Source organism: Salmo trutta, chromosome 20 (assembly GCF_901001165.1).
Source record: "Salmo trutta chromosome 20, fSalTru1.1, whole genome shotgun sequence".
NCBI lineage: Eukaryota > Metazoa > Chordata > Actinopteri > Salmoniformes > Salmonidae > Salmo > Salmo trutta.
The window spans coordinates 45,958,687-45,985,378 of record NC_042976.1 but is presented as its reverse complement, the minus strand read 5'-3'; the positions used below and the strand labels follow the sequence as shown (position 1 = coordinate 45,985,378).

Sequence of the window (26,692 nt, the reverse complement as noted above, 5' to 3'; positions counted from 1 at the left end):
GGTGGGTATGCTAGTTCTGAACATCACATGCTAATGTAAAAAGCTGTTTTTTTATATAAATATGAACTTGATTGAACAAAACATGCATGTATTTTATAACATAATGTCCTAGGAGTGTCATCTGATGAAGATCATCGAAGGTTAGTGCTGCATTTAGCTGTGGTTTTGGTTTTTGTGACATATGCTTGCTTTGAAAATGGCTGTGTGATTATTTTTGGCAGGGTACTCTCCTGACATAATCTAATGTTTTGCTTTCGCTGTAAAGCCTTTTTGAAATCGGACAATGTGGTTAGATTAACAAGAGTCTTATCTTTAAAATGGTGTAAAATAGTCATATGTTTGAGAAATTTAAGTTATAGCATTTTTGAGGTATTTGTATTTCGCGCCACGCGATTCCACTGGCTGTTGACTAGGGCGGGACGCAAGCGTCCGACCTAGCCCAGGGAAGTTAAGAGCAGTTGGAGGCCATGGAAGGAGAGTTGTATGGCATTGAAGCTCTTCTGGAGGTTGGTTAACTTCTATAGGCTACGTGGGACGCTAGAAAATGTATTCCCACCAAAACCTCCGGTGAATGTGCACATCAATTTACAAAAAAATCCATCATAAACGTTGCCAAAATATATAACAATTATTTAAAGAATTATAGATAGACTACTCCTGGATGCAACCGCTGTGTCAGATTTGAAAATAGCTTTACGGAGAAAGCACATTTTCCAATATTCTGAGTACATAGCTCGCCATCACAGCAAGCTATACAGACACCCGCCAAGTTCGGGGTCACCTAAACTCAGAATTAGTATTAGAAATATGCTCTTACCTTTGCTGATCTTCGTCAGAATGCACTCCCAGGACTGCTACTTCCACAAGAAATGTTGTTTTGTTCAAAATAATCCATATTTATGTCCAAATACCTCGTGCGTACAGATCACTTATGCAAAAGCATAATGCGCGAGAGCGGTACCAGAGCGGTACCAGAGCGGTACCAGAGACGAAAAGTCAAAATGTTCCATTACCGAATTTAGAAGCATGTCAAACGCTGTTTAAAATCAATCTTTATGGTATTTTTAACGTAAAATTGCGATAATATTTCAACCGGACAATAGCATATTCATTCAAGAAGAAAAAGAAGGAACGGCGCTTTCGCGGGACCGTGCATATCCAATCCCTTTGTCCACAGGCAGTCCACTGATTGTCTGAGCTCCTATTATCTGCCCAGTGACAAGAGAATGCTGAAAGAACTTTCTGAAGGCTGTTGACAGCCAATGGAAGCCTTATGAAGTGCAATGTGACCCCACAGAAACTGTAGTTTCGATAGAGAATTAAAAGAACTACAATTCTCAGACTTTCCACTTCCTGGTTGGATTGTTCTCAGGTTTTTGCCTAGCATATGAGTTCTGTTATACTCACAGACACCATTCAAATAGTTTTAGAAGCTTCAGAGTGTTTTCTATCCAAATCTACTAATAATATGCATATTCTAGTTTCTGGGCCAGAGTAGTAACCAGTTTAATTTGGGTACGTTTTTCATCCGGCCGTGAAAATACTGCCGCTACACCCCAACAGGTTTAACACAGTGTCCAAAGAAGAGCCAGAAATATACAGAATGGTGTCGTCTGCGTAGAGGTGGATCAGAGAATCACCAGTAGCAAGAGCGATGTATACAGAGAAAAGTCGGACTGAGAATTGAACCCTGTGGCACCCCCATAAAGACTGCCAGAGGTCCAGACAACAGGCCTTCTGATTTGACACACTGAACCCTGTCTGAGAAGTAGTTGGGAAGCCTAAAAAAGTTAAAGAGTAAAAATGTGGTTAACAAGTCACATAAGTTGCATGGACTCACTCTGTGTGCAATAATAATGTTCATCAGGATTTTTGAATGACTGAGTCATACCCCACACATAAACTCAGCAAAAAAAAGAAACGTTCTTTTTTCAGAATCCCTAATAGGCTGAGGGCTTGAGGGCTTGTAGGCCTGTTGTAAGGCAATTCCTCACCAGACATCACCAGCAACAATGTCGCCTATGGGCACAAACCCACTGTCGCTGGACCAGACAGGACTGGCAAAAAGTGCTCTTCACTGACGAGTCGTGAATATGTCTCACCAGGGGTGATGGTCGGATTCGTGTTTATCATTTAAGGAATGAGCATTCCACCGAGGCCTGTACTCTGGAGAGGGATCAATTTGGAGGTGGAGGGTCTGTCATGGTCTGGGGCTGAGCTTGTTGTCATTGCAGGCAATCTCAACGCTGTGCGTTACGGGGAAGACATCCTCCTCCCTCATGTGATACCCTTCCTGCAGCCTCGTCCTGACATGACCCTCCAGCATGACAATGCCACCAGCCATACTGCTCATTCTGTGCGTGATCTCTTGCAAGACAGGAATGTCAGTGTTCTGCCATGGCCAGCGAAGAGCCCGGAGTTTACAATTATCTGTAAGGTCCCTCAATCGAGCAGTGAATTTCAAACATAGATTCAACCACAAAGACCATGGAGGTTTTCCAATGACTAGCAAAATGGGCACCTATTGGTAGATGGGTAAAAAAAAAAAAAAATTACATTGAATATCCCTTTGTGCATGGTAAAGTTATTAATTACACTTTGGATGATGTATCAGTAAACCCAGTCAATACAAAAATAGAGGCGTCCTTCCTAACTCAGTTGCCGGAGAGGAAGGACACTGCTCAGGAATTTCACCATGAGGCCAATAGTGAGTTTAATTGCTATGATAGGAGAAAAATGAGGATGGATCAACAACATTGTAGTTACTCCACAATACTAACCTAACTGACAGAGTGGGGAAAAAGGTAGCCTATAGAGAATACAAATATTCCAAAACATAAATCTTGTTTGCAACAAGGCACAAAAGTAATAAGTAATACTGCAAAAAGTGTGGCAAAGCATAGTGGTGGTGGAATCATATTATGGGTATGCTTGTAATCGGAACTGGGGAGTTTTTCAGGATAAAAAATAACTTGAATGGAGCTAAGCACAGGTAAAATCCTAGACAACCTGGTTCAGTCTGCCTTCCACACTAGGAGATGAACTCACCTTTCAGCAGGACAATAACCTAAAACACAAGTTCAAAGCTACACTAAATGTACTTACCAAGAAGACAATGAATGTTCCCGAGTTACAGCTTTGACTTATATATACTTACAAATCTATGGCAAGACATGAAAATGGTTGTCTGGCAATGATCAACAACCAATTTGTCAGAATATTGGGCAAATGTTGCACAATCCAGGTGTGGAAAGCTCTTAGAGACTTACCCAGACAATTATACAGCTGTAATCGCTGCCAAAGATGTTTCTACAAAGTATTGACTCCGGGGTGTAAATTAGATATCTGTATTTTATTTTCAATGAATTAGCAAACATTTCTAAAAACATGTTTTTACTTTGTCATTATGAGGTATTGTGCGTAGATAGGAGAGAGAAAAAAATATTAAATACATTTTGAATTCAAGCAGTAACAACAAAATGTGGAGTATGTCATGGGGTATGAATACTTTCTGAAGTTACTGTGTGACATTTTTTCAAACCACTAACGCAGTTTAAAGACCAAGGGGCATCCGGGTGTATTCCTACAAACTATAAAAACCTTGACCTGCTGAAAAATGTATTTTCTTCCTTTCTTCTCACTGTTCTTAATTTCTTATGCAAGCAAGCAACATACACCCAATGCCATGGTCATGGTTGTTTGAATTGTTCATGTTCTTGTACTTACTGCTCATGTCATTCAGTTTGTGAATGGTAGTTCTGGGTATGCCAGGACCTGCAGAAAGGAGACCAAGCATAAGACCTTTTGTTCATGTAAGCATTTATAATCATTTGTTGAGATTGAATGGACTCTGATTAACTATATTGAACTATTTATTACCTCTACAGTTCAGCAGGACATACTGACTGTCTGGGCTGAAGGCTGCATCATAGTAGGAGCACTGTGGTTTGAACAGGGAGCAGGTCAGGCATTCACGTTGAGATGGATCCATTGCCGACACCCTGATTGAAAAAACAACAGAAAATATTGACCTCTAAACAAATATTTGCCCAGAGTTGATATCTGTTCTATTTTCTACTCTACAGTTTCTATTTGTAAAGAGCTGGTAAAGAGCTGGTTTCATAGCAAATCATGTTACAAAACAGGTTGCTGCAGGACACAAGATCATTGTGAATGGGTTTACAATATTAGCAGTTGGGATACAAGTAAGTCATTGTTTCAATTCCAATTTCACCCAAAACAGAGGCAGACTCAGTGCTTGACATGGGCAGGAGGTCATAGTAACTGGGTACTGAAACCTCACATTTTCTACTGCTTGAGTTCTCTTTCAAATACTAATTTCAATGTCTCACTATGGAAAATTGCATCACAAGCAATTCTCTAACATCAGCAAGACAAAGGAGCTTGTGAACTACAGTAAACGGTCTACAGGAAATGGAGGGCCGAGCCCGCCCCCTTTCACATCAATGTGGCAGAAGTGGAGCGGGTGGAGATCTTCAACTTCCTCAGTGTGCACATCACTAAGGATATATCATGGTCCAAACACATCCACACAGTCATGAAGACGGCACGGCAATGCCTATTCCCCCTCAGGAGGCTGAAAAGATTTGACATGGGCCCTCAGATCCTCAAAAAGTTATACAGCTGCACCATTGAAAGCATCTTGACTGGCTGCACCACTTGGTATGGCAACTGCTTGGTATCTGACCGCAAGGCGCTACAGAGGGTAGTGCGTACGCCACAGTACATCACTGGGGCCGGCTCCTTGCCATCCAGGACCTCTATACCAGGTGGTGTCAGAGGAAGACCCAAAAGACTCCAGCCACCCAAGTCATAGACTGTTCTCTCTGCTTTAGCGGGTTTGAGGAGGAGTCTCAAACCTACCTCCAATTCTACCCCCCAAACTCCTTCCCCTCACTGTCTGACAATGTGGTGTCAGGGGAAGGCGAGGTAGGGGATGACAAGGATTCATCTCTTGGGTCTCCTCGACTTCAAGACCGAGATAGAGGGTGAAGACCCCGTTCTTCCAGCAAGATTATTGCTAGGGGCTCGCTTAGCCAGGAAATGCAGGACATGGAGGTATCTGGATTTTGCAACCCCCCACGGTGGAACCCTTGATGGCCAACCATCTCCACCCCACGAGTCGTGTTGCTAACACTACCGCTACCTCTCTCCCAGAAAATGTATAAAGCCTCAGACACTTGGGCACTTTGGTTAAAGGTTCCACACAATCATCCTATTTCCCAATTAAAATTAGGCTTTGAATGACTTAAACATCACCCATGATATTTTTACGCCATTGAAATGCTCATAATTGAAGAAATTGTACCTTTCTCTCAGCTCTAACTATCAGGAAGCCTGAAAGAACAGGCTGAGTGGGAGGGAGCTTATATTCATGAGCTTGCCTTGACTGACAGCTCTTTGAAATTCCCTTGTGGTCGTTGCCAGGTAAGAAGGTAAACAATGGGCCACGTTATAGATTATTTTTTTTATTTTTTTTACCTTTATTTAACTAGGCAAGTCAGCGAAGAACACATTCAGTGGGTTAACTGCCTTGTTCAGGCAGGGGCATATAACAACAGATTTTTACCTTGTCAGCTTGGGGATTCAATCCAGCAACCTTTTAGTTACTGGCCCAACGCTCTAACCACTAGGACACCTGCCGCCCCTGACAATGTGGTGTCGGGGGAAGGTGAGGTCGGGGATGAGGTAAACTATGGGCCACATGTCATTCAGAGCCTAACTAGTATGCCTCAACCCATTCTCTCTGTAAAATGCTCTCATGGTCAACAGAGCTGATCATGGACTGTTAGATATCAGACAGACAGCAGCAATACACAATTGCATTTCTATTGTTTTGTAACTAGTTACAAAATACAGTTCACTGATATACTTCTTTACAATAATTAGTCAAGCCTGACTCACCTTGGACATATGGGGATGTACATGAAAACAGCTTACTATAAGTGTACTGGACAATTTATTGGTGCCTCTGCATTAGCATCATACTATCATGTCCTGACCAGTAATAGGGGTTATTTTGTTATTATAGTTTGGTCAGGACGTGGCAGAGGGTGTTTGTTTCATGTGGTTGGGGCTATGTATTCAGGTAGAGGGGTGTTTGGTTTATGTGGTCCGGGGTTTGTTAGTCTATGTTCTATGTTAGTATTTTTCTATGTTCCATCTAGTCTATTTTAGTTCTTTGTTTAGTTAATTGGGGTTGGACCTTCAATTGGAGGCAGCTGGTTATTGTTGCCTCTGATTGAGGGTCCTATAATTAGCAGTTTGTTTTCATGTTTTTTTTTGTGGGAGATTGTGCTTGTTTAGCTGTGTGCCTGACAAGACTGTCCAGTTCGTTTGTTTTTCTGTATACGTATGTGTTTTCCTTCTTCACCAATAAAAAGAAGATGAGTATATATTTTCCCGCTGCGTCTTCGTCTTTACCCTACAACACCCGTGACACATATATTACAATATGTTCAGAATTGTATTTATTTTGTTCAGAATAAAAAAATATATATAAAAAAAAAATACAAATAGGCCAGCATAGCCGAAATATTGATCAACATGAACACTCATGAGAAATAAGGCGACAAATAATGGCGAAACATCATTTGACAAAAAAATATATATATTTACAACCATAAGCCTAATATAGTCACCCAGGTCCCGTTGATTCATATTTCTAACACTCATCTCTCATCCGAATGCTTGAAAGAAATTATACAAAAGTAACAAAATGTGATATCATATCACATAAAAGTGAATTACTTAGGCTTTAGGAAATGTACCCCGCTTCAAGCAGACTTCAGTCACCCCTAAGATTGAAGCGGGAGAAAAATCCAGCTCAGGCCTCACACTGGGCAGACAGGGGTCCTAGAATGGGCAGCTCGCACAGCTTCCCCCACATACGGTGCTGGATCAAGGGTAATGTCCTGGAAGAGGAAATCCAGGAGCATGTCTACGTAGCCTGTAATGTTTTTGAAAGGGAAATGCTTGTTAAATGTGTAGTGAATTTAATTTACTTTTATTTACTGTTCTGAGTTATATATATTATTGATGTAGTGATCTACTCATTCTACAATGTTTTCTTGTGATTTAAGTACTAAGTTTGAAATATGCAATATTTGATCGTGCACCAGCTACAGTATTTTACCAGACTTGGTTCAGCCTACTTTGAACTGTTTTCATCCAAATAGCATCTCCTTGTTACGCTACCAGGGGTGCCATCACCCAAGGTGAGCGAGGCAAGAAAACCTGCTAACACTCTCCCTTTTCTTAAGTGGATTCCTGCCGCTTGAGGGCAGTTCATCCCCAGGTTGTGTGTTTGGTTTCCAAGGGAGCAGGCTATCTTGGCTCACTACAAAACTCCCTCAGCACAGAAGCTTTTTTTTAGGCGGGGGGGGGGGGGGGGTGGCAAGCCTACGGCAACTCAGCTCAATTGATGGAGAACCCTCTCTGAGGAAGTGGAACAGTGTAGTGTTGGCCTGTGTGCCTGCCACTACGTCTTTGTCTCTTTTTCCGAGACGTTAACAATAACTCCATCTCGATGCCACATTCTTACTCTACCCTTAACACTTACACAGCGCCAGTTAGAGAAAAGGAGACATTCTTTGCCACAGGGTTGGGGGACAGTCCAAGAAGACTGAGCTAGATTTTTAATTTAAAAAAAAATAACTCTACTCATATGCCTTGGACTCATTAGGAGGCTTCTCCATTACTGGGACACACTCTCTGCCCCCTCTGCTGCATTGCTGCACCCTGGGGTGCGCATGACACACTAGCACTGGCTGTTTACAACCTCCAGGGCTGTGCCTGCTCTTTGCACCTGTCCAGATTGATTCCCAGACTGTTAAAAATGACAAGCATCTTCCTCTTTAAGATCTATGGCCAGGATAGTGCTCCTTTGCATTACACTACCTGTGCACAGCCCTGGCGGCTCCGTTTGCAACTACAAATGGAGGATTTCCCATCCTTGTTCGGGCGCCCCGTGGCAGTAGGAATCCTATTGCGACAAGCCGGATACTCAGACTTTTCTGGATTTCCCTGGACCCCTTCAACGCATTTTTCATTCTACGAAAATGCATTAAGAGATGGTAGAATTTAATTGTCACTAGAGCAAGTTTAGGGTTTACCCTATTGGCTCAATGCGTAGGGTGTTTGCCTTTCACGTCAGAGACCCAGGTTCACTTCCTGCACTCTCTGCTGGTTTTACATATGCTTTGGTATACCGTTAGCATGGAGACAAGCTTCCCCACCGGTCAGGTGGATGCTAGCTGTCATCTCTGCCTCGACAGGCAGCAACACTGAACAGAGAATTTCCACAATCTCTGCGTTGTATTGCTTAGGGAGGACGTATGGTATGTCGCTTATGCCCAGTCTCCTAGCGGTGGCTCTGTTCAGGGTTTGCTATGGGGCTCTACTGCTGGAAAATGCTGTAATACAGTGGGGTCCGAAATGATTAACAACCTTGATAAAGATGCGAGAAAAAAAATGACTGTATACAATAAATAATTCAAATACTGAGTTTTATTGAATGCACATATATTATTTTATACTAATACAATTGCTCAGAGAAAGAGACTGTGTTTAGGAAGTAATAATGTTTTTTCTCAAAAATTGTTGACACCCCTCTTTGCAATACCTTTCAATACCTCACCTTGCAAGGATAATGACACTGAACCTGGGAGCGATCTTAGACCATTCCTCCATGCAGAATCCTTCCTCGATAGCCTTGGTCTGTGCCCTCTTCAATTCATAACACAGGTTTTTAATGGGTTTCAAGTCCGGAGACTGAGATGGCCATTGCAAAATGTTGATTTTGCAGCCAATTAGCAATTTCTTTGTGGATTTTGATGTGTGCTTGGGGTTACAGTCTTGTTGGAAGATCCACCTGCGGCTAAGTTTCAGCCTCCTGGCAGAGGCAAACAGGTTTTTGGCTAAAGTTCATGATGCCGTTGACATTAACAAGGGCCCCAGTACCAGTGAAGCAAAATAGCCCCATAACATCAAAGATCCACCATCATATTTCACATTAGGTATGGGTTTCTGTTCTGCGTATGCATTTTCATTTAGACACCAAACCCACCCCTGCTGTGCATGGCCAAAAAGCTCTATTTTCATGTCATCCAACAAATGTAAACCGCTGGAGTTTGCTAAACGACATTGGCACTTGGATTGTAACTGGTGCTTTGGTCAGATAACATGAAAATATAGCTCTTTGGCCACGCACACCAGTAGTGGGTTTGGTGTCGAAATGAGAATGCCTCAGCAGAAAAGAACTCAATGCGGCATCATGAACTTTACCCAGTACCAAGATATTTTAGCAAAAATCTGGTTGTGTCTACAGGGGGCTGAAACTTGGCCGCAAGTGCTCACCTCACCACTCGAGCTGTCTGTCTCCGCCAGACGTTGTGTGACTGGTACTTCCGCATCTCACTCATATTCTCAGAGAACCGGGGTTTAGAAAGTATTATAGTGTTCCTGCACCTAATTATACAACGGGTGGGTCTAATCCTGAATGCTGATTGGTTAAAACTGCATTCCAGCCAGTGTCTTCTCCACAAGTTTCCACTGGCCAAATCTATGACGTTAAAATGCCTATTTACTCTGTTCCATCTGACTGCGCAATCCACTGTCTCATCAGCCCAGCCAGGCCATTTATGAAGTTGATCTCCACCATAAACAGCATCTACACATTATCTCACATTCCTTTCACACTAAAATGTTGTTTTCAACAGCGGAGATTTGTATAAACCTTGCTGTTGTCTCGCCGATATTTGCTGTTGAATAGTAATGAAAGTGTCAGGAGACGGGATGAGAGAGACAGGCAGACAGCTTTTCTCAGCCAGTCGAAATCATGAATCAGCATAATTCTATGGATATAAAGTGCATTCATAAAGTATTCAGACCCCTTGACTTTTTGTTACGTTACACCCGTATTCTAAAATGGTTTAAATAAAAAGATGTCCTCATCAATCTACACACAATACCCCATAACAACAAGGCAAAAACAGGTTTTTAGAATGTTTGCAAATGTATTACAAATAAAAACAGAAATACTTTATTTACATAAGTATTCAGACCTTTTTGCTACATGACTCAGAATTGAGCTCCGGTGCATCCAGTTTCCATTGATCATCCTGGAGATGTTTCTACAACTTGATTGGAGTCCACCTGTGGTAAATTAAATTCATTGGACATGCTTTGGAAAAGCACACACCTGTCTATATAAGGTCCCACAGTTGACAGTGCATGTCAGAGAAAGAAATCAAGCCATGAGGTTGAAGGAATTGTTTGTCGAGCTCCAAGACAGGATTGTGTCAAGGCACAGATCTGGGGAAGGGTACTAAAAATGTTTTTCAGCATTGAAGGTCCCCAAGAACACAGTGGCCTCCATTATTCTTAAATGGAAGAAGTTTGGAACTAATAAGACTCTTCCTAGAGCTGGCCGCCCGGCCAAACTGAGCAATCGGGGGAAAAGGGCCTTGGTCAGGGAGGTGAACAAAAAACGGATGGCCACTTTGACACAGCTCCAGTGTTCCTCTGTAGAGATGGGAGAACCTTCCAGAAGGACAATCATCTCTACAGCACTCCACCAATCAGGCCTTTATGGTACAGTGGCCAAATGGAAGCCACTCCTCAATAAAAGGCACATGACAGTCCGCTTGGAGATGGCCAAAAGGCACCTAAAGGACTCTCAGACCATAAGAAACAAGATTCTCTGGTTTGATGAGACCAATATTGAACTCTTTGGACTGAATGCCAAGTGTCACGTGGAAGAAACCTATGGTGAAGCATGGTATTGGCAGCATCATGCTGTGGGTATGTTTTTCAGCGGCAGGGACTGGGAGACTAGCAAGGATCGAGGGAAAGATGAATGGAGCAAAGTACAGACAGAGCCTTGATGAAAACCTGCTCCAGGGCACTCAGGACTTCAGATTGGGGTGAAGGTTCAACTTCCAACAGGACAATAACCATAAGCACACAGCCAAGACAACACAGGAGTGGCTTTGGGACAAGTCTCTGAATGTCCTTGAGTTGCCCAGCCAGAGCCCGGACTTGAACCCGATCAAGCATCTCTGGAGAGACCTGAAAATACCTGTACTTTTTATTTAACCTTTAATTTAACTAGGCAAGTCAGTTAAGAACAAATTCTTATTCACAAGGACAGCCTACTCAAGGACAGCTTGCTTGCACATGCTTTTTCAGTTCTGCCCACAAATGTTCTATAGGATTGAGATCAGGGCTTTGTGATGGCCACTCCAATACATTGACTTTGTTGTCCTTAAGGCCAAACAGTTCTATTTTTGTTTCATCAGAACAGAGAACACTTCTCCAAAAAGTACGATCTTTGTCGCCATGTGCAGTTGCAATCCGTAGTCAGGCGTTTTTTGGGGCGGTTTTGGAGCAGTGCTTTCTTCCTTGCTGAGTGGCATTTCAGGTTATGTCGATATAGGACTTGTTGTACTGTGGATATGGATACTTTTGTACCTATTTGCTCCAGCATCTTCACAAGGTCCTTTGCTGTTGTTCTGGGATTGATTTGCACTTTTCGCACCAAAGTACGTTCATCTCTCGGAGACAGAACACGTCTCCTTCCTCAGTGGTATGGCGGCTGCGTGGTTCCATGGTGTTTATACTTGCGTACTATTGTTTGTACAGATGAACGTGGTACCTTCAGGGGTTTGGAAATTGCTCCCAAGGATGAACCAGACTTGTGGAGGGCTACAATTCTTTTCCTGAGGTCTTGGCTGTTTTCTTTTGATTTTCCAATGTCAAGCAAAGAGGCACTGAGTTTGAAGGTAGGCCTTGAAATACATCCACAGGTACACCTCCAATTGACTCAAATTATGTCAATTAGCCTATCAGAAGCTTCTAAAGCCATGGCATCATTTTATGGAATTTTCCAAGCTGTTTAAAGGCACAGTCAACTTAGTGTATGTAAACTTCTGACCCACTGGAATTGTGATACAGTGAATTATAAGTTAAATAATCTGTCTGTAAACAATTGTTGGAAAAATTACTTGTGTCATGCACAAAGTAGATGTCCTAACCGACTTGCCAAAACTATAGTTTGTTAAAACCTGTTGGGGCTAGGGGGCAGTAGTATGCACGGCCAGATAAAAAAACTTACCCGATTTAAACTGGTTACTACTCTTGCCCAGAAACAAGAATATGCATATAATTAGTAGATTTGGATAAAAAAAACTCTAAAGTTTCTAAAACTGTTTGAATGGTGTCTGTGAGTATAACAGAACTCATATGGCAGGCCAAAACCTGAGAAGATTCCATACAGGAAGTGCCCTGTCTGACAATTTGTTCTCCTTCTGTGGCATCTCTATCAAAAATACAGCATCTCTGCTGTAACGTGACATTTTCTAAGGCTTCCATTGGCTCTCAGAAGGCGCCAGAAAGTGGAATGACGTCTCTCCAGTCTCTGGGCGAAAAACAGCAGGAGATTTTGTGAGTGGTCAGGCTGAGAACAGTGACACTGGAGATGCGCGTTCATGTGAATTCTCAATTTTTTTCTTTCAGCCTTTGAATGAATACAACTTTGTCCGGTTGGAATATTATCGCTATTTTATGAGAAAAATAGCATCAAAATTGATTTTAAACAGCGTTTGACATGCTTCGAAGTACGGTAATGGAATATTTTGACATTTTTTGTCACGAAATGCGCTCGCGCGTCACCCTTCGGATACTGTCCTGAACGCACAAACAAAACAGAGGTATTTGAATATAACTATGGATTATTTGGAACCAAAACAACATTTGTTGTTGAAGTAGAAGTCCTGGGAGTGCATTCTAACGAAGAACAGCAAAGGTAATCCAATTTTTCTTATAGTAAATCTGAGTTTGGTGAGGGCCAAACTTGGTGGGTGTCAAATTAGCTAGCCGTGATGGCCGGGCTATGTACTCAGAATATTGCAAAATGTGCTTTCACTGAAAAGCTATTTTAAAATCTGACACCGCGATTGCATAAAGGAGTTCTGTATCTATAATTCTTAAAATAATTGTTATGTATTTTGTGAACGTTAATCGTGAGTAATTTAGTAATTTCACCGGAAGTTTGCGGTGGGTGTGCTAGTTCTGAACGTCACATGCTAATGTAAAAAGCTGGTTTTTGATATAAATATGAACTTGATTGAACAAAACATGCATGTATTGTATAACATAATGTCCTAGGAGTGTCATCTGACGAAGATCAAAGGTTAGTTCTGCATTTAGCTGTGGTTTGGTTTTAAAGACATATATGCTTGCTTTGAAAATGGCTATGTGATTATTTCTGCCAGGGTACTCTCCTGACATAATCTAATGTTTTGCTTTCGCTGTAAAGCCTTTTTGAAATTGGACAATGTGGTTAGATTAACGAGAGTCTTGTCTTTAAAATGGTGTAAAATAGTCATACGTTTGAGAAATTGAAGTTATAGCATTTGAGGTATTTGTATTTCGCGCCATGCGATTCCACTGGCTGTTGACTAGGTGGGACGTTGCCCAGGGAGGTTAACAAGAAATGTGTGAAGTGGTTGAAAAACAAGTTAATGAATACAACCTAAGTGTATGGAAACTTCCGACTTCAACTGTATGTGTTCTGCCATAGGCTACAATTGGATAGAGCGCACCACCGCAACTGCTTAACCGTGCATGACAATTCTCCCTAGGCGTTACAATCCTGTGTTAGTGGGCAAGTGGGTATGATCGAAATCCAAACCCAATCCCATGTAAGTCGTGACGAACTCAGTTAAACAAATCTCACAAAATTCAATTTTGGAATATACTGACTTTATGACCAAAACTATCCTACTAACACTTTGTAGTACATTTTGGCAATGCAATAAATGTTTCTGACTAATATCGATGACCCATAGACTGTTTTCAACCAGAAGTTGTTATTGTGTTCAGTTGCCCTTTAAATGCATGTATACAGTACCTGTAGAGTTGTCTTTGGGTTGAACCATCTTCTGTGCTAAGGAAGTAACTAGAGAAAGACATAACAAAATATTATGTTAACTTTGGTATGACTTTCCTGAATATTATATTGCAAATTAATTCAGCTCTACATCGAAGGCATATCATGTCAGAGTAAGGTTGTAAATTCCTGGAAACTTTCCCAAAATTATCAAGTTTTCCGAAAATCTTGGTTGGGGGATTCTGGATTTCCTGCTTATTCCCACCTGATTCTGTAAATGTTCCAGGTGGGATTTCTGGAAAACCTGAGAATTTGGGAAAGTTAACGGAATTTTGCCACCTTATGTCAGAGTATGGCCTTCAGAACATATTCAGACCCCTTGACTTTTTGTGCATATTGTTACGTTACAGCCTTATTCTAAAATGGATACAATATCATTATTATCTCAGCAATCTACACATAATACCCCATAATGACTTAAGTATTCAGACCCTTTGCTATGGATTCGAAATTGAGCTCAGGTGGATCCTTTTCCATTGATCATCTTTGAGATGTTTCTACAACTTGATTGGAGTCCACCTGTCGTAAATTCACTTGATTGGGCATGATTTGGAAAGGCACACACCCATCTATATAAGATCCCACAGTTGACAGTGCATGTCATAGCAAGCCATGAGGTTGAAGGAATTGTCCGTAGAGCTCCGATACAGGATTGTGTTGAGGTACAGACCTGGGGATGGGTACCAAAACATTTCTGCTGCATTAAAGGTCCCCACGAACACAGTTGCCTCCATCATTCTTAAATGGAAGAAGTTTGGAACCACCAAGACTCTTCCGAGAGCTGGCCACCCAGCCAAACTGAGCATCAGGGAGGTGACCAAGAACCAGATGGTCACACTGACAGAGCACTAGAGTGACTCTGTGAAGATGGGAGAACCTTCCAAAAGTACAAACATCTCGGCAGCACTCCACCAATCAAGCCTTTATGGTAGAGTGGCCAGACAGAAGCCACTCCTCAGTAAAAGGCACATGACAGTCCGCTTGGAGTTTGCCAAAAGGCACATTAAGACTCTCATACCATCAGAAACAAGACTCTCTGGTCCGATGAAACCAAGATTGAACTCTTTGGCCTGAATGCCAAGTGTCACGTCTGGAGGAAACCTGGCATCTTCCCTACGGTCAAGCATGATTTTGGCAGCATCATGCTGTGGGGATGTTTTTCAACGGCAGGGACTGGGAGACTAGTCAGGATCGAGGGATAGATGAACAGAGCAAAGTACAGAGAGATCTTTGATGAAAACCTGCTCCAGAGTGCTCAGGACCTCAGGCTGGGGTGAAGTTTCACCTTCCAACAGGACAACGACCCTAATTACACAGCCAAGACAATGCAGGAGTGGCTTCGGGATAAGTCTGAATGTACTTGAGTGGCCCAGCCACAATACATTTTTGAATAAGGCTGTAACGTAACAAAATGTGAAAAAAGTAATGGGGTCTGAATACTTTCCGAATGCACTGCATGTCACTCACACTGTAACTGCTCTCTCATCATACTCCAGGATCTGAGATACCTCCCAGTTACCAGAGGTCAGGTGGCGCATGTTGACCTCATCACCATTGAACTGGGCAGACACGAGATAAAAAAAATAAAAATAAAAGAAACGCCATTGTAGACTTAACATCAACTGCAGCTACACTCTAGACACAACATAACCTTTCATTGCATAACAAAACGTAGAGAGCCTAACCTAATTGCGTAAATTATTTGACTTCCTATATTACCACAACTATGACAGCTGAGCATCCTACCTGGTCAGATATCATGGCGATATGGTGGAATGACCCTTGTTCGCCATGTCTTATTGGCATGGTTAGGAAGAATGTATGCCCATCCTTGGAAAACACTGGCTCTTCATTCTGGAGGAAAAACGAGTGTAAACAACTGGTCAGACCAACAACTAAAAAGTCTTACATTTAATAGGCAGATTTTCTGGATTTGTTAGTTAGGCCCAAAAACTGAGACAAACAACTGGATAAGGCATTGCACAGTTGAAATGGTACTTCCCCTGTATCCCTTTCCAGTGAAAAAAGTATTACACAATAGGGAGCTAAAGAAAACATAACATTTTCTATGGATTGCACTGAAATTGTGAAATACCTGTGTAATAACTATATAATGAACCTTATGCAGGCTTACCTGACAATCAAGCCACTTCTCTGATGTCATCACATGTTTCTGAGGAGGAAACAGAGAGAGGTTAGCGCAGGGTATGTGTGACTGCTTTTCAAACCATTAACTGACATGGACAACCCATCTGACCTCTCACAGTGCAAAGACAGTAACGTGTATGCAAACCTTTACACACGCCCCCATAGCGACCTCACATAGAGAAAGTATGGAGGTGTTCTGGGCTCGGTTCAACCAGCGCACCGCGATCTTCTCCTCTGTGACCCATTTTACCATGGTAATGTAGTAGTCACTAAGGGGAAAGACAAGAAACAACTTTTCATGTAGCAAATTCTAAATTACACGTTGTATTGGAGTTGCATTTTTTATTTATTGTTATTCTTTTCAGTGTACAAGTGAACAGTGTTAGACAGTTACCTTTTCTCAAAGCTATTGGGAGGTCGCAGTTCAGTTGTCTGGGATCCCCCATCCAAGGTGACGACGTAAAGTTTAACTGTGGGATTGACCTTCCCCACCTAAATCACAATAGAAAATTCATATGCACTATTACACGTTGTTAGGTTCTTATTTTTCAGAGTAAATAACTCACGGACACTAGAGAAGCTTTAACCAAGTTTAATTCTTCCCAAAGGGTCGACACAGCTGTATTCAGACAGAAAACCATTTCTCATTATCACAGTTATATACATCCCTCTTAAGACACTACTCCTCCTCTCCAATCCTTACATTTTATGGTTCATCAGGAAGAAGGTAACCAGATACTAAACCCTGATTACTCACTTAAAGGGGAACTGACCTCACCTCCTGACCTCAACCCCTCCTTCCCCTAGTCCACAGATGTCCATCTGTCTCCCCTATCTCAACCTGTTGCTCTCCTCCCTTCCACCCAACACATTCCAAAGTCTTCCTACAGAGAACCCTTTACTTCTGACATAAAGCCCAGTCTCTTTCACCCTTCTATTCTAGGCTTCTTCTCTATCATTTGTAACCCTCTCACCAAGCTCGAATATGACTCTCACAATATTAACTTATGTAGAGTATCTCAACAGCATGGGATGTTAGGTGAGAAGGACATCTCCAATAAGAATTCCTATTGTAAACTATCTAGGGTTATGACAATAGGGTATTAACTTCAGATGAAATGATTATAGGTTTCTGTTATTGAATCAGGATAAACTATCCCATGCATTAAATTAAAACAATCAATGACTCCACCAAGGCAACATACATAAGGTTCCATATGTGTATTAAAACATTTTCAAACACATTTTCAGACACAACATCAAAATAAATAAAAAATAATAAACCCCAATGAGTCGTGCACAACCCATGTCCCAATTATTTCAAGTTTGCTTAAATAAACCGTTGGCGTGCGTTGGAGCGAAAAAAAAAAAATGAGGACACCCAAAAATATCCAGAAGCACCTCAAGTTGTGGTTACTCACTACTTAGTAGATATTCCCTCAGCGAAGTATGGCAGTTCCATGCAGGTTTCCACAAAGTCCAAGGCAAGCACAGCTACCCATGCAGACAATACTCCTTAGCCGTATCCGATATCCCATGGGAACATGAACTTGTTAAACTTCCCAAGCAATTATCTCCCGGTGTCACACGATGCTAGGCTAACCTCAAGGCTGGCAAATACCTCCACAACGAGACGGTAGCTTCAGTCTTTACTAAGTTAACAAAATTATAACAGCTCTTTTCTAAAATAAAATTGGTATTTCCCTTCATGTCTTAGTAGGTATGGGTTTTGTTCTAGTTCTGTCATCTTCTTTTATAATTTTTCTTCACCAACGGTCCTAATGTAAAACATCCATCCTCTTATCAATGTCTTTTTCCCTCTCTTTTTTTCCAGGCCTCCCGTTAACCCGGTCAACTCCCAGTGGCCACAACTTAACAAGCGACCTTATTGGTCAAAACTTAAACTTCAAAGTAAACCAAACTATTCACTTATACATTAAATAAATATTTCTTCAAAAAGCATAATGCATTAACAACATTACAGTTTAGGAGCAATTCAATCATCTTTTAAATATAATACCAATTAATTATAACAAATAAACTCAATACTTGGTTTAAACAAGAATAAACTCAATACCTAGTTCATTTATTTAATATCTCAATGTTCAAAGTTTAGCCGATTCCAACAACGTCTTATAAGGATTATTGTTATACTGTACTGAATACTGTACAATAGAATTTGTGCTCCTGTAACCGATGTGAAATGGCTAGTTAGTTAGCGGTGGTGCGCGCTAATAGCGTTTCAATCAGTGACGTCACTCGCTCTGAGACTTGAAGAAGGGTTTCCCCTTGGAGAGGGACGGAACCTACACTGTTACACTCCTCTAAGCTTAAAGCAGTCTGAGATTTCAGTGGTTTTCTCAAGAAACCATTTTCAAAGTGCTCACCCACCATTGAGAGCATGAAAAGCATGCACATGGTACATACCATAGACATATTCTATACCTAGAAGGCATTTACAGTACGTGGTATACATCCCCTTATCTACAATATTCTGCCATAAATTTGTCATGTTTTGAAATGCCAGCATTCATATAAAGCACCTAAAATAATATAATGACCAGGGAGAGAGACAAATAGAGCAAATAACCACCTGGGCACAAACTGATTTGATCAACGTTGTTTCAACGTAATTTGTCAACGTATAGTGAGGTTGAGTCTATATTTGAAACACCTTTGGATTTGCAAAAGTCAACAACCAGTACTGTATTAATTTAATTTCAATCAGCGTATCAAACATTGAAATTAGGTTAAAACCTCAACTTACAATGACTTAACCTGACTAACAGTTTGTAACATCAATGAAATTTCAACGTAATCATCAAAACTACAGTATGTATAGGTTCAAATTGTGTTAAATTCCACTTAAAATGGCTCAGAACCTCACATACAATCCAACACAATTCATGTCATGTGGTGTTGTAAATAGGTTGAACATGTAACATCAGATCCATGTCACATTTTCATTATGTATTAGATTTGGAGATTTTTGCATATTTTCACTGTTTAAATCAACATATGTTTTTTATCCTATATTCAAAATATATTGGGTGGTTGAAATTGTTTAATTTCATATTTGATTAGATATATTTTACTTGATCTTGTGTCAATGTTGATAGTAAAATGGTATGTGTGAATCAACATCACTCTTTCAACGTCATACCACAACCTAAATAAATACCTACGTATATTGAAATGAAATCTGAGGCCACAGTCCAATGATTTCTTCCTGAACAGTGACTCCTACTGTTATATGAGGATTAATGTACAGTGCCTTCGGAAAGTATTCAGACCCCTAGACTTTTTCAACATTTTCTTACGTTACAGCCTTATTCTAAAATTGATTAAATAATTATTTTTCCTCAGCAATCTACACACAGTACCCATAATGACTAAGCAAAAACAGGTTTTTACATAATTTTGCAAATGTATTAAACCTAAAAAACAGAAATACCTTATTTAAAGACCCTTGGCTATGAGACTCGAAATTCAGCTCCAGTGCATCCTGTTTCCATTGATCATCTTTGAGATATTTCTACAACTTGATTGGAGTCCACCTATGGTACATTCAATTGATTGGGCATGATTTGGAAAGGCACACACCTGTCTATATAAGGTCCCATAGTCGAAGGAATTGTCCGTAGAGCTCCGTCCCAGGACTGTGTCGAGGCACAGATCTGGGGAAGTGTACCAAAACATTTCTGCAGCATTGAAGGTCCCCAAGAACACAGTTTTTGGCTTGGTTTTTGCTCTGACATCCATCAATCTTAAATGGAAGAATTTTGGATCCACCAAGACTCTTCCGAGAGCTGGCCACCCAGCCAAACTGAGCAATCGGGAGAGAAGGGCCTTGGTCAGGGAGGTGACCAAGAACCCGATGGTAACTCTGAGAGCTCTAGAGTGACACTGAAGATGGGAGAACCTTCCAGAAGGACAAACATCTCGGCAGCACTCCACCAATCAAGACATTATGGTAGAGTGGCCAGAAGGAAGACATTTCTCAGTAAAAGGCACATGACAGCATGCTTGGAGTTTGCCAAAAGGCACATTAAGACTCTCAGACCATGAGAAACACGACTCTGGTCTGATGAAACCAAGATTGAACTCTTTGGCCTGAATGCCAAGTGTCACGTCTGGAGGAAACTTGGCATCATCCCTATGGTGATGCATGATTTTGGCAGCATCATGCTGTGGGTATGTTTTTCAGCGACAGGGATTGGGAGACTAGTCCACCTGTCTAAAATGGCACCGGAGCACCGATTGTGTTTTTTTGTTAGTTTATCTGCGTTGTTTGTAACTTATTTTTGTAAATATTTTTGTACATAATGTTTCCGCTCTTATGACTAAAAATAACTTCTAGACATCATAACTGCGATTACTTACCACGGACTAGCAGAATCTTTTTTCTTCTGTCACGACTCTGACGAACAGTCCCCGACCCCAGTGACCTGCGTGAAGAGGAGGTTGAGAAAGAGAGGTCGAGGGGCGGGCGGCCTTCTGAGGAGTTGGAGGCGATCGAATAAACCCCAATTCCCCTCAATTCTGCTCGCAAACATGCAATCTTTGAACAAGAAAATGGACGAGTTATGGGAAGATTAAACTACCAACGGGACATTAAAAACTGCAACATCTTATGCTTTACAGAGTCATGGCTGAACGACGACAATATCAACATACAGCTGGCTGGTTATATGATGTACCGGCAGGATAGAACAGCGGCGTCTGGTAAGACAAGTGGCGGAGGTCTATGTATTTTTGTAAACAACAGCTGGTGCACGATATCTAAGGAAGTCTCAAGCCATTGCTTGCCTGAGGTAGAGTTTCTCATGATAAGCTGCAGACCACATTACCTACCGACAGAGTTCTCATCTATATTCTTTGTAGCAGTTTACATACCACCACAGTCAGAGGCTGGCAGCAAGATAGCATTGAATGAGCTGTATTCCGCCATAAGCAAACAAAAAACGCTCACCCAGAGGCAGTGCTCCTAGTAGCCGGGGACTTTAATGCAGGGAAACTTAAATCAGTTTTACCTAATTTCTATCAGCATGTGCAACCAGAGGGAAAATAACTATGGACCACCTATACTCCACACACAGAGATGCATAGAAAGCTCTGCCTTGCCCTCCATTTGCAAATCTGACCATAAATATATCCTCCTGATTCCTACTTACAAGCAAAAATTAAAGCAGGAAGCACCAGTGACGAGATCAATAAAAAAGTGGGAGCTGAAGCAGATCCTAAGCTACAGGACTGTTTTGCTAGCACAGACTGGAATATGTTCCAGGATTCCTCCAATGGCATTCAGGAGTACACCACATCTGTCATTGGCTTCATCAATAAATGCATCGATGACGTCGTCCCCACAGTGACCGTACGTACATACCCCAACCAGAGATCATGGATTACAGGCAGCATCCACACTGAGCTAAAGGCTTGAGCTGCCGCTTTCAAGGAGCGGGACTTATAAGACCCGGAAGCTTATAAGAAACCCAGCTATGCTCTCTGACGAACAATCTAACATGCAAAGCATCAATGCAGGACTAAGATCGAGTCGTACTACACCAGCTCTGATGCTCGTCAGATGTGGCACGGCCTGCAAACCATTACAAACTACAAAGGGAAGCACAGTTGAGAGCTGCCCAGTGACACGAGCCTACTGGACGAGCTAAACTACTTCTATGCTCGCTTCGCGGCAAATAACACTGAAACATGCATGAGAGCACCAGCTGTACTGGAAGACTGTGTGACTACGCTCTCCACAGCCAATGTGAGTAAGACCTTTTAGACAGGTAAACATTCACAAGGCCACAGGGCCAGATGGATTACCAGGACGTGTACTGCGAGCATGGGCTGACCAACTAGCAAGTGTCTTCACTGATATTTTAAACCTGTCCGAGTCTGTAATACCAACATGTTTTCAGCAGACCACCATAGTGCCTGTGCCCAAGAACACTAAGGTAACCTACCTAAATGACTACCGACACCTAGCACTCACATCTGTAGCCATGAAGTGTTTTGAAAGGCTGGTCATGGCTCACATCAACACAATCATCCCAGAAACCCTAGACCCACTCCAAGTTGCATACCGCCCCAACAGATCCACAGATGATGCAGTCTCTATTGCACTCCACACTGCCCTTTCCCAACTGGACAGAAGAAACACCTATGTGAGAATGCTATTAATTGACTACAGCTCAACGTTCAACACCATAGTGCCCTCAAAGCTCATCAATAAGCTAAGGACCCTGGGACTAAACACCTCCCTCTGCAACTGGATCCTGGACTTCCTGACAGGCCGCCCACAGGTGGTAAGGGTAGGTAACAACACATCCACCACGCTGATCCTCAACATAGGGGCCCCTCAGGGGTGCGTGCTCAGCCCCCTCCTGTACTCCCTGTTCACTCATGACTGTACGACCAGGCACGACTCCAACACCATCAATAAATTTGCAGATGACTCTACCACTGTTGTCCTGATCACCGACAACAACAAGACAGCTTATGGGTCCTCAGACCCTCAAAAGGTTCTACAGCTGCACCATCGAGAGCCTCCTAACTGGTTGCATCACTGCCTGGTTTGGCAACTGCTCGGCCGCCGAGGGTAGTGTGAACGGCCCAGTTCATCACTGGGGCCAAGCTTCCTGCCATCCAGGACCTCTATACCAAGCGGTGTCTGAGAAAGGCCCTGAAAATTGTCAAAGACTCCATCCACCCTAGTCATAGACAGTTCTCTCTGCTACCACACAGCAAGCGGTGCTGGAGCGCCAAGTCTATATCCAAGAGGCTTCTAAACAGCTTCTACCCCCAAGACATAAGACTCCTGAATATCTAGTCAAATGGCTACCCAGACTATTCACATTGCCCCCCCTCCCCTCCCCACACCTACCACTCTCTGTTGTCATCTATGCATAGTCACTTTAATTAGCTCTACCTACATGTACATACTACCTCAACTAACCGGCAGCCCCGTATATATTGTTTTTACTGCTCCTCTTTAATTACATTTATCTCTTATTCGTATCCGTATTTTTTCAAACTGCACTGTCGGTTAGGGGCTCGTAAGTAAGCATTTCACTGTAAGGTCTACACCTGTTGTATTCGGCTCATGTGACTAATAAAATTCGATTTGATTGATTTGATTCATCAGGTTCAAGGCAAAGACATCTAGACGTTCGGCTAGTGGAACACCTGTTCCAATATCCAATGATAGGCGTGGCGCGAATTACAAATTCCTCAAAAATCCAAAACCTCCATTTTTCAAACATATGACTATTTTACACCATTTTAAAGACAAGACTCTCCTTTATCTAACCACACTGTCCGATTTCAAAAAGGCCTTACAGCGAAAGCAAAACATTAGATTATGTCAGCAGAGTACCCAGACAGAAATAATGAGACACCCATTTTTCAAGCTAGCATTTAATGTCACATAAACCCAAACCACAGCTAAATGCAGCACTAACCTTTGATGATCTTCATCAGATGACACTCCTAGGACATTATGTTATACAATACATGCATGTTTTGTTCAATTAAGTTCATATTTATATCAAAAACCAGCTTTTTACATTAGCATGGGACGTTCAGAACTAGCATTCCCACCGAACACTTCCGGTGAATTTACTAAATTACTCACGATAAACGTTCACAAAAAAACATAAATTATTTTAAGAATTATAGATACAGAACTCCTTTATGCAATCGCTATGTCCGATTTAAAATAGCTTTTCGGTGAAAGCACATTTTGCAATATTCTGGAGTAGATATAGCTAGCCATGATGGCCAGGCTTTTGACACCCACCAAGTTTGGTACTCACCAAACTCCGATTTACTATAAGAAAAATTGGATTACCTTTGACGTTCTTCGTCAGAATGCACTCCCAGGACTTCTACTTCAATAACAAAATGTTGGTTTGGTTCCAAATAATCCATAGTTATATCCAAATAGCGGCGTTTTGTTCGTGCGTTCAAGACACTATCCGAAGGGTAAAGAAGGGTGACACGCCCGGCGCATTTCGTGACAAAAAAATTCAAAATATTCCATTACCGTACTTCGAAGCATGTCAAACGCTGTTTAAAATAAATGTTTATGCGATTTTTCTTGTAAAAAAGCGATAACATTCCGACCGGGAAACCCTGTTTTCATTCAAAGACGAAAAAATAAAAACATGGAGTCTTCTCGTGCACGCGCCCCCAGTCTCATTGTTCTCAGATCGACCACTATCCAAATGCGCTAATGTTTTTCAACCATGACCTGCAAAGCCACCATTCATCGTTCTGGCGCCTTCTGAGAGCCTATGGGAGCGTTAGAAAATGTCACGTTACAGCAGAGATCCCCTGTTTTGGATAGAGATGATCAAGAAGGCCAAGAAATAGTCAGAGAGGGCGCTTCCTGTTTGGAATCTTCTCAGGTTTTGGCCTGCCAAATGAGTTCTGTTATACTCACAGACACCATTCAAACAGTTTTAGAAACGTGAGTGTTTTCTATCCAAAGCTAATAATTATATGCATATTCTAGTTTCTGGGCAGGAGTAATAATCAGATTAAATCGGGTACGTTTTTTATCCGGCCGTGAAAATACTGCCACCTATCCATAACAAGTTAACAGAGCAAAGCACAGAGATCCTTGATGAAAACCTGCCCTAGAGCACTCAGGACCTCAGCCTGGGGCAAAGGTTCACCTTCCAACAGAACAACAACCCTAATTACACAGCCAAGACAACGGGACAAGTCTCTGAATGTCCTTGAGTGTCTAAAAACCTGTTTCAGCTTTGTCATTATGGGGTATTGTGTGTAGATTGATGAGGAAAAAACAACAATATCCCGATCTTATCCCGGTATTGGGATTCATTGTCATGTGACCATGGCGGGGAATTCAAAACGGCAAGAGTCTAATCATTTCAAATACTATTTTTTCCTCCATTTGAAAGATACACATCTCCTAAATCTAACCACGTTGTCCGATTTTCAAAGAGACTTTACGGAGAATGCATAAAGTTAGGTTATGTTAGGAGAGTACATTGACAATAGCTGTGTGTAATGTTTAGCCGATATAAAGAAGGGCATCAACTGAGACAGAAAACCAGCTAGAATTATGCACTTACCTTTGACAATCTGCATCAGATGACACTCATAGGACATTATGTTATACAATACATGCATTTTTAGTTCCATCAAGTTCATATTTATATCCAAAAACAGCATTTACAGTCGCGGTGAAATTCAGAATTTTTTTCGGCTCGAATGCTCCCAGTGAATCCAGCGTTACAAATCACGGAATTACTATTCGAAAACATTGGTAAATTATAATATTGTCATTCAAAGAATAATATATTATCATCTCGTAATTGCTACCGAATGGCCAGATCTCAAAATAACTTTACTGGGAAATCACATTTAGCAATAAACGGGGTACTATGCTAACAACAAAATGCTAGGCTATACAGGTTAGCAGCATCTAATATCATAATAACATTGTAAATATCCCCTTACCTTTGATTATCTCCATCAGAAGGCACTGCCAGGAATCCCAGGTCCAGAACAAATGTGGTTTCTTTTGACAAAGTTCATAATTTATGTCCAAATAACACCTAGTAGTTTGCGTTCAGTAGGCTCCCACAAAACGTGTGGGGGTGTAAAATCACGCCGAAAAGCTAAAAAAAAACCTAGTAAATAATCTATTTACGTTCGTTCAAACATGTCAAACGTTGTTTAGCATCAATCTTTTGGTCCATTTTTAACGTGAAACATCAGTAAACATCAGTAATATTTTCACACAACCTATCCTGTGTCTAGAAAAACGATTATGACAAATGCACTCTTCTCAGATTTATGCGCAGGCGTGAAAAAAATGAAGTGACGACATGTCAACTTCCCTGCATTCTAATTTGCTCCCTGTTAATCATAGACGCTTCAAACAATTATAAAGATCGCTGACATCTAGTGGAAGCCGTAGGAGTTGCGAAATGATTCCTTTCTAACTGTGGTATCTATAACACAATGACACTAAATAGTAGTCACAAAATTGACATTTTTTTAAATCTATTTTTCACAGGTTTTTGCCTGCAATATGAGTTTTGTTATACTTACAGACACCATTCAAACTGTTTTAGAAAATTCAGAGTAGTTTCTATCCGAATGTGTTAATAATATGCATATCCTAGCTTCTGAGTTGGTGTAGGAGGCAGTTAAAAATGGGCACATATTTTTTTCAAAATGTCTCAATACTGCCCCCTAGCCCGTAGAGGTTAACAACATTTTGGAATAAGGCTGTAACGAAACAAAAAGTGAAAAGGGCAACGGGTCTGAATACTTCCACTGTGAGAGCAAGTCTACCATCAAAATGCTTACATGTGTGTACCCTGCTTATCTTTGGAAACAAGCTGTGTTCGTTTCTGCTGAGCTATCATGTCAACACATTTGGATACTCATCAGCTTCCATACTCATTTTTGTAGGTATGATTTACCTTAATAACACTGAGTAGTTGAAAGTATCTCCTCTAACTGTTTACACAAGCTATGTGAAAGTAAATTCGGAGTGAGGTTGGGTTTATGTAGGCTACATTCAAT

The 26,692-nt window shown here is 41.5% G+C and overlaps 1 protein-coding gene across 1 annotated transcript in view; it reads right to left on the bottom strand.

The window, feature by feature from the left end:
• The window catches only part of LOC115156177 (inactive dipeptidyl peptidase 10-like), a 145,808-nt gene that overhangs the window by 8,487 nt on the left and 110,629 nt on the right, over nt 1-26,692 (bottom strand). The window contains exons 7-14 of the mRNA XM_029703528.1: nt 16,515-16,612; nt 16,266-16,389; nt 16,107-16,145; nt 15,719-15,826; nt 15,440-15,531; nt 13,934-13,981; nt 3,880-4,001; nt 3,727-3,774 (exon numbers count right to left, since the gene is read on the bottom strand). Of these exons, the coding sequence (XP_029559388.1) occupies nt 3,727-3,774; nt 3,880-4,001; nt 13,934-13,981; nt 15,440-15,531; nt 15,719-15,826; nt 16,107-16,145; nt 16,266-16,389; nt 16,515-16,612 (679 nt within the window). The remainder of the gene's footprint in view (nt 1-3,726; nt 3,775-3,879; nt 4,002-13,933; nt 13,982-15,439; nt 15,532-15,718; nt 15,827-16,106; nt 16,146-16,265; nt 16,390-16,514; nt 16,613-26,692) is intronic.